We start from the raw sequence: 11,817 nt of genomic DNA, 5'->3' as shown, positions 1-11,817 counted from the left end.
AACAAGTGCGAATCCCCGCGAGTCAATAGCCCGTCTAGATTGCAATATACAGCGAGAAATACTGCTGTCCACTCAGCATTACGCACAGTCCGTCAGGGAGCTCTCCTCACCGCCTGTTCAGTCAGCGCGTATCGGCTCCATCATATTTAAATACGTCAGCTACGCATGTGTGTATGACGGTTTCCAGTAGCCAGAGTAGAACTACAGGACGCCGTCTCCCCACATCCGGGATGTCAGGCTACATGTCATTGACGCCGACTGGTTTTGGTTTCTGAGCCCGGATTCAATCCGCAGGTCTGTGCCCTGCAGGCGGTGTGTTATCATGCTCCTCCCATCCATAAACCAGAGCAGAGAGAGAGAGAGAGATGTGGGATCTCTCTGCCTCTCTATTCCTCCCTCCTCTCCCTAAACGTGTTTCACTACATCATCATCTTCTCTGTTCACTCTTTCAGCTTAATCATTGCCTCAAAGAAGTTAGATTTCACCAGTAGACTCACTGAAGGATCACGCAAAGACAAATCCAGCGGACATAATGACACTGCTTATTTCTTCCTGCTAAATTGCACAGAAAAATAATACAACAACACAAACAGATGCTACTGTTAAACTGGTTGTACATATAAAAATCAGTCATGAAGCTTGAACATTGAAGAAGAACTCTGATAAGTCAGTGAACAGTAACATGTCTGGAAGTCCTGTTAGCCATACAGTGTAATTCACAATAAATACCCCAAATCAGGAAGGTCACACTCTAATCTCCTTGTGAACTCCTTGTCAGTGCAGTAGACCGAGTGTACAGAACAAAATCACTGTGGAGCTGGGATCTTGATGAAAATGCTCAGTTACCGTGTTATGAGTCAGAGCTGAAAGCAGCCGAAGGACCCTGTGATGCACTGGGAGACTTTGTAGTCATGCCTGTAATGAGAGCTTAGTAGAAGCCAACCTTCTCCATTTGACTTTGTCAATATGATCAGAGAGAGTGAGAGAAATGGATGAATGGTGTAGTACGGGCGGCATTAAGGGAAAGATAAACAGAGAGGTCAGCTACCTAACGTCTCGGGTCTGTTTAAGTTTTCCCTCTGCTATAGATTACTACACTGTTTCTGTTACTATTTCTATTTATGTTATTATTATTGTTGCTGTTGTTGCTGTTGCTAATTTCATTTTGGCATTGTTTTACTACCATGAGTTGCAGAGAGGCAGACAGGAGGTGATACGATGTGACATGATTGTCTTTTATTGTGAGGTGATGTCTTGCATTTTGACTACATGCCTATTCTTTCTTTTTTTCTAACAAATGTATTGTTTCTGTTTCCTTAACTTCCCTTTACAGAAAAATCACACTACTGGTGCCACTGGTGCAGTGCAAGCCGTCTTCCTACTAGTCGAGTAGACGCAATCCATCTCTCCTTTGTGCTATTTAAAGTTAATGCCTCCTGGGAAACCAGTATGGATGTGATTGAATTAGAGCAGCAGCCACTCCAAAAAGGCACTCATGTGTAATGTGTGTGTAATCGGCTGCACTGTAATCCTTAGTTTAGTGTCAGCAAAGTGAACAGTAGCTGTTACTGGTTGTTTGAAAATGTATTGAAACACATTTGAACTGGTATAAAATCTGACTGCTAATACCAAACTGCCATCATTTCATCAAAAATAGTAAGATACAAAAATGGATTGTCTGGTTTGTGTCAGGAATCTGAATGAAAAGTTAATCCGCTCTGAAAGTTTGTCATGCAGAAGAAATGAGAATAACAGCGCAGTGCCACAGAGACGGCAGTAAAAACACAGGGAGAAAACCCTCCATCATAACAGGGAAATAAAAGAGCACTGAGTGCCAAGGTCACTTACCACTCACCCGGCAGTTCTTGGCTCACAATATTCCTCAGACCATTCAGACAGTCTATTCGGACCAATTCAATAGCATCTGAAGCAGCACAATCTATCAGAAAAACTGTGGACTCAGCAGGAAAAGCGCCCATTTCTCATGGAGTCACTCTGAGTACCCAGGGGGATTTAAGATCAACCATGGTGTCTGCTGATGCACTGCAAGCCAACCGAAGACATTATTTGCCTCCTAATCACAAGGTCCACTGAAATAAGAAGGCAGTTATGTATTTAACCTCCAAGAAACAAATAAATCAGCAGAAGAAGTAAATGATGTCAGAATTTATTCTGAATACGAAACAAAACCCTTATGAGGGACAATTTCAACTTTGATTTCAAGAGACCAACAGAAAAAAAAATTAATAATTTTTGCATTTTTGAGCTTTCTCAGCATTTTAGCAGCGGCATGCTAAAATAAGTGCAAACACAGGAGCACTGCAGCAACATTACAGGAAAAGCTATTGCAAATACCTACAGTCTAAAATAATAAGTCGTAGGTTAGTAGATAACACAAAGTCATTCACAGATTGTAAATGATTCAATTCACATTATGCTTATGTATATCTGGAGGACAATTGATTAGGCTACTGAAGTTATAGTCTATGTTGTTGGCATAAATCTGTGTAATAAATGATGTGTGTTTACCTTGATATGCTTTACAATAATTAGCACAGACATGCAAACCTAGGCGGCTACTCGCAGGCCACAAGAGCTCGTAAAGATGGCACTGGTTCTCCTCATGTGCATGACTCCAAATGAGCAGGAACGCTCACAGTTTGTCAGAGTAGCATCTGAAGAGCTGCTGATCCGTTTTTATTTTTGTTGTTGTTGTTGTTGTTTTTTTGTTTTTTTTTTAGCTCCACAGTGAAACAGGTGCTTGGACCCTATAGCCCAGTGGGGGTGTGATGTGAGTGAGTGGGTGAAGTGGAGGGCAGCCTTTCCATGTTCATTCCATCTGTTTTTGTGTTCCTGTGGTATCTCTCACCTCAGCTGACTGTCTGCCTGCCAACTCTCTCTGCCATTAAGCGAGGACAGTTCCTGCAGGCTCTGCAAGGCATATAGAAGACCCTCACCCAACACACAGCAGGCAGAAAGCAGAGAAGATCTGTAAAGCAGCAGTTATTTGCGGTACTGTGACACCAGTACAATAAGATCAATAACCAGCAGCAAGATTGACTGAAAAGAGCTTTTTAGTGGCCAAGAGCTTTTTCAGGAAACATCTGTTCAGACATTATATTGTAGGGGGCAGTTGTCATATCTGTATAACTAATAAAACCTCACAGAGTTGAAACTTGTGGTTTTGACAAAAGACTACAAATGATAACATGCTCCATAAGAGGAGGATCTAAGGATCTTGCAGGTCCCATCCATCCTTACTAGAGCATCTCTGGATCCCACTAACATATTAAAGGCTGTTCTATAGCGCTCTCTGGTGGTCACTACGATCAATGTCAGAAATGAAAACGTAAGTATGAGGACAAAAAGCACAGTTTAACAATGCAAGAAGTCCAACATTTGAAATTAAACGCAACTGAATGCACACGGTTAACTTTTAAATGCACTTCAAGTATTATCAATAAAAGTGGTGATGGTGCATCCTCAAATGATGCTTTATTCCACTAAGAACATGACATAATGTACTCTAAAGGTAAACTACTAGTTACAAAGAATAGAAATGTCAAGCTCAACTTAAAGTTACCATATGCAACACAAAGCACAGCAAAATGACTTTCACTGACAGTAATAACAAATATGAGAACTTACAGTTTTCAGGACCGTTCTCTCCTCTCTCAGTCCTCAACCAACTCTAACAGAAGAGGAAGATGTTATGGGATAGGGTTATAGGATATTTTTCCTCTCCACTGCTCCCTAGTCCTTGCTCAGGGGGATTGGTTAGGGTTTTATTGACCCTCATTGTTTTACAGTATATCATTTTGTAAGGTCTGGACCTTACTGGGTAAAGAGCCTTGAGGTGATTTTTATTTGATTAGGTGCTATATAAATAAACTGAATTGAATTATAGACACATTTCGTTTCTCTTAATAACAAACAAACAGTTAAACATGTTCATGTCTTTACTGAACACATCCATTAAACATTCAAACTACTGCTACATGATGCACACGAGCCTGAACGGACCAGAACAATGTTCAGGAAGAATCTTTGGACAATTCATCCTTACAAATCTTCAACATGTTTTTAGGACATCTGGAGTGAACGGCTCTCCTGAGAGCATCTCCATTATGGTCTGGCCTCAGACTGGGATATTACAAAAGGCAGATTTACTTCAGTGTTTAGGGTCATCACCAAACTTCTCTGTGCAGCCACCATAACCTACCCCCACAAACCTTGACCTTGGAGCTCATTAACCCCTCAGCAATGGAAAGCTGTCCAGGCCCTGAGGCAACAAAGCAGCACCAAATCTTGATGCTTTCTGAGACTTCTTCCCAAACTAGACTTCCCCAGCAGTGCTGTGGAGACTCAAGGTGCTCTTTGACACTGCTCTGAGCATTTGATTGCTTTATTTGAACATCGCCAACAACAAGTGACAGTGAATTGCGTGTTCCTAGTTATGATCTGACCATATGTTATGACACGCTTATACTGTATGTAAATTCCAAAGACTTTACTGTATGATAAAGATGTATTAAAACCTTTAAAGCTGCATGTGGACTTCAAGCCACAAGATGGCACCAAAGCTATTCTGTTACTCTAATACAGAGTATGCACTGTAGCAGCTTTCCCATTTTAGTGCCATATTTATAATTCATGGGTTATGTCTACAATGATTTTGTTTTCTTTTTTTCCTGTATCACTATTTGCTTCTGCTTTGGCTCTACGTCATTTTGTGTCATTTCATTTCATTTCATTCAAATGACAGGTCAGGTCCCAAATCACTGAGAAACTGGTAAAGAAAACAACACCTCTCACCTCTCAACATATAATGTACTGTATCATACACTTCAAAAGAGTTTTCAGAAACACCCCTCTATCCCCAAGTCGCTCTGCTCCAACATCCCTGAAATAAATCTGTTAAAACTGTATATATTGTATATATCTTCAATTGTATATGTGTTGAGGAATACCATCACTGAACCTTTTGGAATTTCATGGTTTCATAAAATGTCGTCGGATCTTCATTTAAGTCAAGAGTATTAACAAATATAATGTGCCTCAAATAATAGCACAAAAAGAATTCTGATCTATCATTTATTTTCTGAGAACAACCATAAAAACCTCAGCGTGCGGGTGGAGAAATTATGTGAATCCTTTGAATAATGACCTCAAAAAAGCTAATTGGAGTCAGGTGTTAGCATAAGTCAAGAAAATTAGTTTGAAGGTGTAAACTAGAGCTACTTCGACTGAAAAAAAAAAAACACTCTAATGTTTTGAGTTTGCTCCGAACATGAAGAATACACATATGTGAACCATGTCTCACCAAAAAAGGTATTTAAAAAACATTAAGCTGTTTTGACACGGCAGAGCCAGTTACTAATGATTTTTGCTTTCAGCAGGCTGATGATGAGGGTTGGATAAGGTGCCCTTTTACTATCACTGCACTTTATCTGCACCAGTTTTTACAAAGAAAATCACATTAGCCTGTACAGGGGTCAACAAATCCTTATTAGCTGGAACCGACCTTTAAAAAGCAAAGAGATGTCAATGTGAGATTTACCTTTAGGGGGAAAAAGGAAGGCACTTTAGCTGAGACAATTCAAACAAGATTTAAATGGGTTGCTTCTGCTACTACTGAATAGTAATGTACAGCGATAAGTTCTTTCCCAAAACCGTGTAAAAATGTGCGGATAGAAAGAAGAGGTGGAGACTTTACACTTATGTAAAGCATACTGAAAAACGAGGCATTCCCCTGACCTCCTGCCACAAAATATGGGCTTAATGAACACCACAGAGTTAATTCAACTTACTGCACTGCAAACAAACTTGAATGCTTTTTTAACAACACCTGCATCACACAGCACACACATTAAACTTGGTCATCAGTACTGTACTCGTGCTGTCACTTCAATTCTAGTACCACAGGGTAACCAGACACTAGCAGCACTGACAGCCAAGATTTGAATTCATGTGGAGAAACAAACTCCTCAGCCTAAATGTTTAGTTAAACATGACCCCTGCTGGCAACAAAAGTCATTAAGGCCAGGCCAGCTTTACTGCAGGGCACCCAGTCAGACACATCATCTGACCCAGCTGACGTAACACGAGAAAAGTGAACGAGCAGTGGAGATTTTACCTGAGGGTCCAACCAGAGCAGCTGGCTGATTCAGAGCTTTGAAACAGCATGACTTGACACAAACTCTGAGAAAAGCATAGTTTCTACATGGCCAGACAAGGAAATATATGCTGGATGACGCTGCTCTGTTCTTAAATGGCTGTACAGTACGCTGTGCACATCGCTGTGGATTGTTTCCCACATAGGAAGTGCATTCAGGCAAACACAGAATATAGAAGTGTCTTGGCTTCAGCAGCTGTCCTTCACAAAGCTACAGGTGTGTCCATCTGTCTTGTGGGTGGTAGGACTGAGATAAGCGATGAAGGGTGATGATGCGCTCATCAGATGATACGCTGCCCTCTCGCTAGAGGAGATGTGATGGGAGCGGACAGGCCTGGGAAGGATCAGTGAGCAGTGAATAAGTTGCCATTATCCAGCTAAGAAGACATGAGACCATAATGTGGGCGAAGTCCAACACAAATGAAGTAAAGTAAGCTTGTTTTACTGCAACGGTAATTTGTCACCAAGCACAGTATCTTTCAGCTTTGGCTGACAAAAGGATTAGATGAAAGCACTCCGGTATCACAGAAATGGATCCTGACAGGTGAACATTTAAATAACAGTCTCCTGTTGTTTCTGCAGTCTAATGCTGTGGGTGACTAAAGCTGTAATATTCTTTTGTTTTATGATCAGGCCAGGGGCTGCTCTGTTATTTAATAGAGTGACATCATTGTCCTTGACCAGATGTGCTGACTGCTCTGGTAACAAAGATGTAGCTTTAGGGTCTCCAGAGGATTCAGTAACACTGTTTGGGTGATGGCATCTATGTAAAAACGTCCTGAGCTTGCATGTCCCTTTACAGTCAGTCACTCACTTGAGACATACACTTCATCCTGTTCAACACATCCAGTAAGTCGTACCTGTGACTCCCTGCAACTGTGGTGGAGCTACGACCAACTCTCTTACATCCAGCAGCACAACAGCAAATGATAAGAACGTCACTGACTGACAAACGTGATGTGATGAAACACAAACATGTTTCTGGACAAACGTTTCAAATCTAATGAATGAAATACTTGTTTCCCATCAGTTATGTGGTGTGTAACATGCTGGATTTCTGCCATCTACAGTGTCAATGCCCACTCCTTGCTGCTCATTAGCTGTGAATTTCCTGCTTTCCTTTGTCTTGTAAGACAGATGCAACTTTTTCATTACTGTAATGTTATGGGAGTGAATGGACCTGTGTACACGACATACTTGGTGTCTAAATTGGGACTTTAAGGAGACACATGCTGATATCAAGACAGTGTCTTTTCCCAGGATGTCAGCAGTTATTTTAGCAGGAATATGTGTGTGTTTGATTGACCTGTCTGCAGTTCAGATCTGACCCCTATTGAAAACATATGGCACATCATAAAGAGGAGAATCAGAAAACAGCGACCACAGACTGTTGAAGTGTTGTCTCCAGCAAGAATGGAGAAATATTCTATCCATCCATCTTCTTCCGCTCATCTGGGGCCGGGTCGCTGGGGCAGGGTATACCGAGGTATTCCCAAGGCCAGCTGAGAGACATAGTTGCTCTAACGTGTCCTGTCCAGCGTCCCGGAGGCATCCGAAAATATTCCACTTGCGAAACAGAAACAATTAGTATCCTTAGTTTCTAAATGATTAAATTGGATAATTAAAGGTCCCGTGGTAAACACACACTTTTCTTTAAAATGTTTTATTGAGTGTGTTTCAGGCATCAAACTCTTAACTCACTTTTATATACACAGTAGAATTAAGTTGATAATGAAAACAACAAAATCGCTGTTCATTGTACTACACTGTAGTCACATAAATAAAGATTCAAGCAAATGAACAGATCACAGATTAAATTTTCTGAAAATGAGGTTTATTACTAACCTGAATAGTTTTATACAAAGACTTATTTTTAAAAAATGACTACACGCCTCTGTTGATTCTAATAATGAATGAGCTCTGAAGAAGCTCAGCACGGCAGTAGAACTATTTAAAGCTTTTTCACAGAAAGCGTTTGTTTTTTTGTTTTGTTTTTTTTTGTCACAGGATGAAAAGCACAGGTGTAAATAATTAGCTGGTTTTGTGGACGCTGCTTCACTGTCACTTCAACTGATCAGAGCCAGTGTCAAGTCAGAGTATCTGCTGATGCAGTTAGATGCTGTACATCACACTTCAAGAATTCACAGTTTTATTAATTACACGAACAGTGTCATAGATGGCGACTTATCGCTTTCATGGCTCGCATATTTCAGAACACATAATTGCTGGGCTACCCACATTATTTTAACACCTCTAGTTCTTTGCAACCCTAGTAACCTCAGTAGTCCTGGAGGCAGTTTGTAACCACATACAGAGCACAGGCAGCACTGTTGTGTAACCTGAAAGACACACAAATTGTCATTATAATGGGAGCCAGCTACACAACACACAAACCTGCTCCAAACATGTTTAACTGCATCTCTTAGGGTGTTATATAACCCTGAAATCATGTGTTACTCTCAGCACTGAAATGGCAAGTATATGTCATCCGTCTCCTTGAATCAACACAGTCAGACACCTGTCGTTCGTAGATTTTGTCTCAGCTTGTTCACAGTCTCCGTCCTTTTCGCCACTGGTCCCTCTATTAAAGGGCAAAGCAGTATATTTCAAAGTCTCAAGACTTAAGACAATGTTGGTTTCCTTGTGTGACATCACTGCAGCTTTGTGGTAACTGCTCTTAAGCTCTTTGCGGAAGCGAATGGTGAACAGCCCGTAGATGATGGGGTCCAGGCAGGCGTTGAACAGCCCGAAGATGAACAGGATGTGGGTGAGAGAGTGAGAGACTTTCCCTTCCAAGTGGTCTGGGAAGAACCAGTACCACAAACCCAACAGGTAGTATGGAGTCCAGCAGACTATAAAGCAGATCACTATGAAGACGCTCATCTTCAGAGTCCTCATTCGCGCTTTTGGGATGTTGTTGTTCGAGCAACGTAGATGTGGCTCATCAGAGGACACTAAAGGAGAAAGATAGTAATGAAGAGCTTAGATGTAAATATGCAATGTCATTAGTTACTTATAGTACTCTGCTCTTAGTTTGTAATACATTCATCAGATATTGGTGCTATTCTGAGCCACTTGTCTACGTTCTGAGTGACCAAACACCAGCACTCGACTTACAGCTTGATTTTGTCATGCGCTTGGAGATCTGGATGAAGATCCTGGAGTAGCAGACAATCATTATGACCAGTGGCAGGAGGAAGAGGCAGGAGAAGGTAAACATGTTGTAGGCCGTTTCCTGCCAGTGAGTGGAAAAGCTTCCTCTTGTGGTACATTGAGTAAAGTTGGCCGGATAGGTGATGGTGACATTATGGAAAATGAAAATCTGCAGATGTAAATAAATAAATAACATATTTATATGCTCTTCCTGTTACATGGTAAAAATAAATATGTGCAGCAACTGGTGCTTGACAGATAATTAAATATTACTTGACATTACACTTTGTTTTCTGAGACCTGCATTTACAATCCATCTCAGACAAATTGACAGTTTGCGTAACCCTACAGCCAAGCACTTAATGCTTTTTGATTTTGAAAGGTTGCAGGGTGGATATTGTAAAAGAATTTGAGCTAAAACTAACATAATGTAGTCCAGTCTTTTACAGAGTTATCTGATGTCCCTGTTCTGTTTGTTGAGTCACTTGGACTGTACAGCATCTCCACGCTTCTTCTCACAGTATGAACAACAGCACCTGTACTCCCAGAATAGGATTGTCATTCTTTCTTAGACAGTGATAGAGCTGGACACAGAGACTTTGTGGACCTTCTTAATCATGCAGCAGGTTTTTCTGCATAACAGCCTCAAGAAGTCTTCAATATGTTATTAACGTACAGTCATATGTACACAGAGATAATGATTAATCCATTTATTTTGAGTAAATCATTTCCACTAGCGTGTATAGTTAGCAGTTTAGTTGTATCTTTTAGACAAAGATAATAAAATTCAGATCCAGAACTGTTGCCTACAGTCTGTAAGAGGGAGAGGTTGGAAGCTTCACCAAAAAGACAGAGAGACTTCACAGCCTATCCTATAAACCTGCCTGTCTCTCTGAATCACTTTAGTCAGTTCACTTCATTTATGTTTGACTGATCCAAACACAGAGTCAAACTCATGTCACCTAGCCTTACCTGAGGGACTGAGAACAAGGCACTCATGGTCCAAGCGACCATCAGCATGACCCTGTTCCTTTTCCGGGCCATGTTAATGGCCAGAGGGTTGAGGATCGCCGACTGCCTGTCCAGGCTAATCACCACTGTGACAAAGGCACAGGAGTACATGGCTTGTAGCTTGAGGAACATAAAGAATCTGCAGGCCAGGTCACCTGCCAGCCACTGAACTGTGATGTTCCACACGGCGTCCACAGGCATCACGATGAAGGTAACCAAGAGATCGGCTGCAGTCAAGTTGATTATCAGCACCCTGACGTGGGAATTGCGCTTGTGGCCATTGGCAGCCCACAGCACAGCTAAATTGCAGAAAGTGGAAATGCCACATAGGATGAAGGTAACGATCACTCTGACTTTGGCTGCCGTAGAAAAGGTAGGCAGCTCCGGTGCTCTGTCCGCTGATGTCCAGTTGCAGCGAGGAGTCAGCCAGTCACAGCTGCCGTTGTGGTCAGATCCTGAACTCTGCTGATACATGATGACTGGAGGGTCACAGCAGGAGGAGGTGTTCATTTTATCAACCCTGGCCAAGAGTCAGCATGTTGTTCAGCTACATGGACTACATGTGGTGCCAACAGGGAGACAAAATACATCTGCATGAAAAAATGAGCCTCATGCATGAAGTGAGTGCAAAACATTAAACTGCATGGACTTACATAAGAAGACTATATATTGGTTCACTGAGTAAAAAAGCAGCTGTCAGAGAGCAGAGAGCAGTCTGCTGTGAAGGACCAACAGCAACACTGATACTGTAACTAATGAAGTTAATGACAACTCAATGATAATATTGTTTTATCTTACAAAAACAAAGTCTCTCACATTCTGTGTAAATTACAATAAATACAGATATAATGGCTTTTAATTTGCCTGATATTATAAACATGAAAATCAATAGTTGACTTGCAGCCAATGGGGAATTGAAATAAATGAGTTTATGCTATCAGTTTGGATTGTCTTTGGTTTCGGGATCTAAAAACAAAAAGCAAACACTAAAAATGTTTTATACAACACAAGAACCTGAGTAATGCTACAGATGAATGTTCACTGTGGACACAGTGAAGCCAATAGAGTAACTGTCAAATATAAATGCATCAACGACTTACTCTTTATTTTCCGTGGTGTTGTGGAGTCATGTATTTCTCAGGTAAAAGATAAAAAGTGAGCTCCTCTTGTCCATGACTCCCCTGCAGCTCCATCTCCCTGCTGGACTGATCATTAGCTTCTCAATGGTCCCTAAGTCCGACTGAAGAGTGTCCAAGTCTCCACAGCAGTTTTATTTCAGTCCCCTCGGAGGTTATAGATGTATTTTGTATCCCCTCCTCCTCCTCCTCCTCCTCCTCCCTCCGTCTCAGGAGCGTCAGTTGAATGAACGTATCACAGTAAATGTCATGAGGCTGCGCAGCCCCTATTGGCATCGTTCATTGCGTCTCTGTGATGATATTTGCAAGTGAGTGGATTAAATATAGAGCATACGTGTGCAA

General features: G+C 41.3%; 1 protein-coding gene across 1 annotated transcript; it reads right to left on the bottom strand.

The window, feature by feature from the left end:
- Positions 1-8,659: 8,659 nt before the first annotated feature.
- Positions 8,660-11,499, bottom strand: LOC113174634 (putative gonadotropin-releasing hormone II receptor). Its single transcript, XM_026378713.1, has 4 exons — positions 11,440-11,499; positions 10,301-10,895; positions 9,293-9,497; positions 8,660-9,129 (listed from the first exon to the last, which is right to left on the bottom strand). Exons 2-4 carry the CDS (start codon positions 10,847-10,849, stop codon positions 8,660-8,662), a joined length of 1,224 nt encoding a protein of 407 aa, XP_026234498.1. The 5' UTR covers positions 10,850-10,895; positions 11,440-11,499.
- Positions 11,500-11,817: the final 318 nt, after the last annotated feature.

The sequence above is a fragment of the Anabas testudineus genome, chromosome 3 (genome assembly GCF_900324465.2).
Source record: "Anabas testudineus chromosome 3, fAnaTes1.2, whole genome shotgun sequence".
Classification (NCBI taxonomy): domain Eukaryota; kingdom Metazoa; phylum Chordata; class Actinopteri; order Anabantiformes; family Anabantidae; genus Anabas; species Anabas testudineus.
The sequence above is the reverse complement of the archived record's forward strand: the minus strand, read 5'-3'. Positions and strand labels throughout refer to the sequence as shown.

Bases quoted from the DNA above. Each gene is read 5' to 3' on its own strand.
- LOC113174634 (XM_026378713.1), bottom strand. From the start codon at position 10,849: ATGAACACCTCCTCCTGCTGTGACCCTCCAGTCATCATGTATCAGCAG. The intron at 9,498-10,300 runs GTAAGGCTAGGT...TTACATCTGCAG, and splicing joins CCTTGTTCTCAGTCCCTCAG to ATTTTCATTTTCCATAATGT. The intron at 9,130-9,292 runs GTAAGTCGAGTG...TTTCTCCTTTAG, and splicing joins GCGCATGACAAAATCAAGCT to TGTCCTCTGATGAGCCACAT.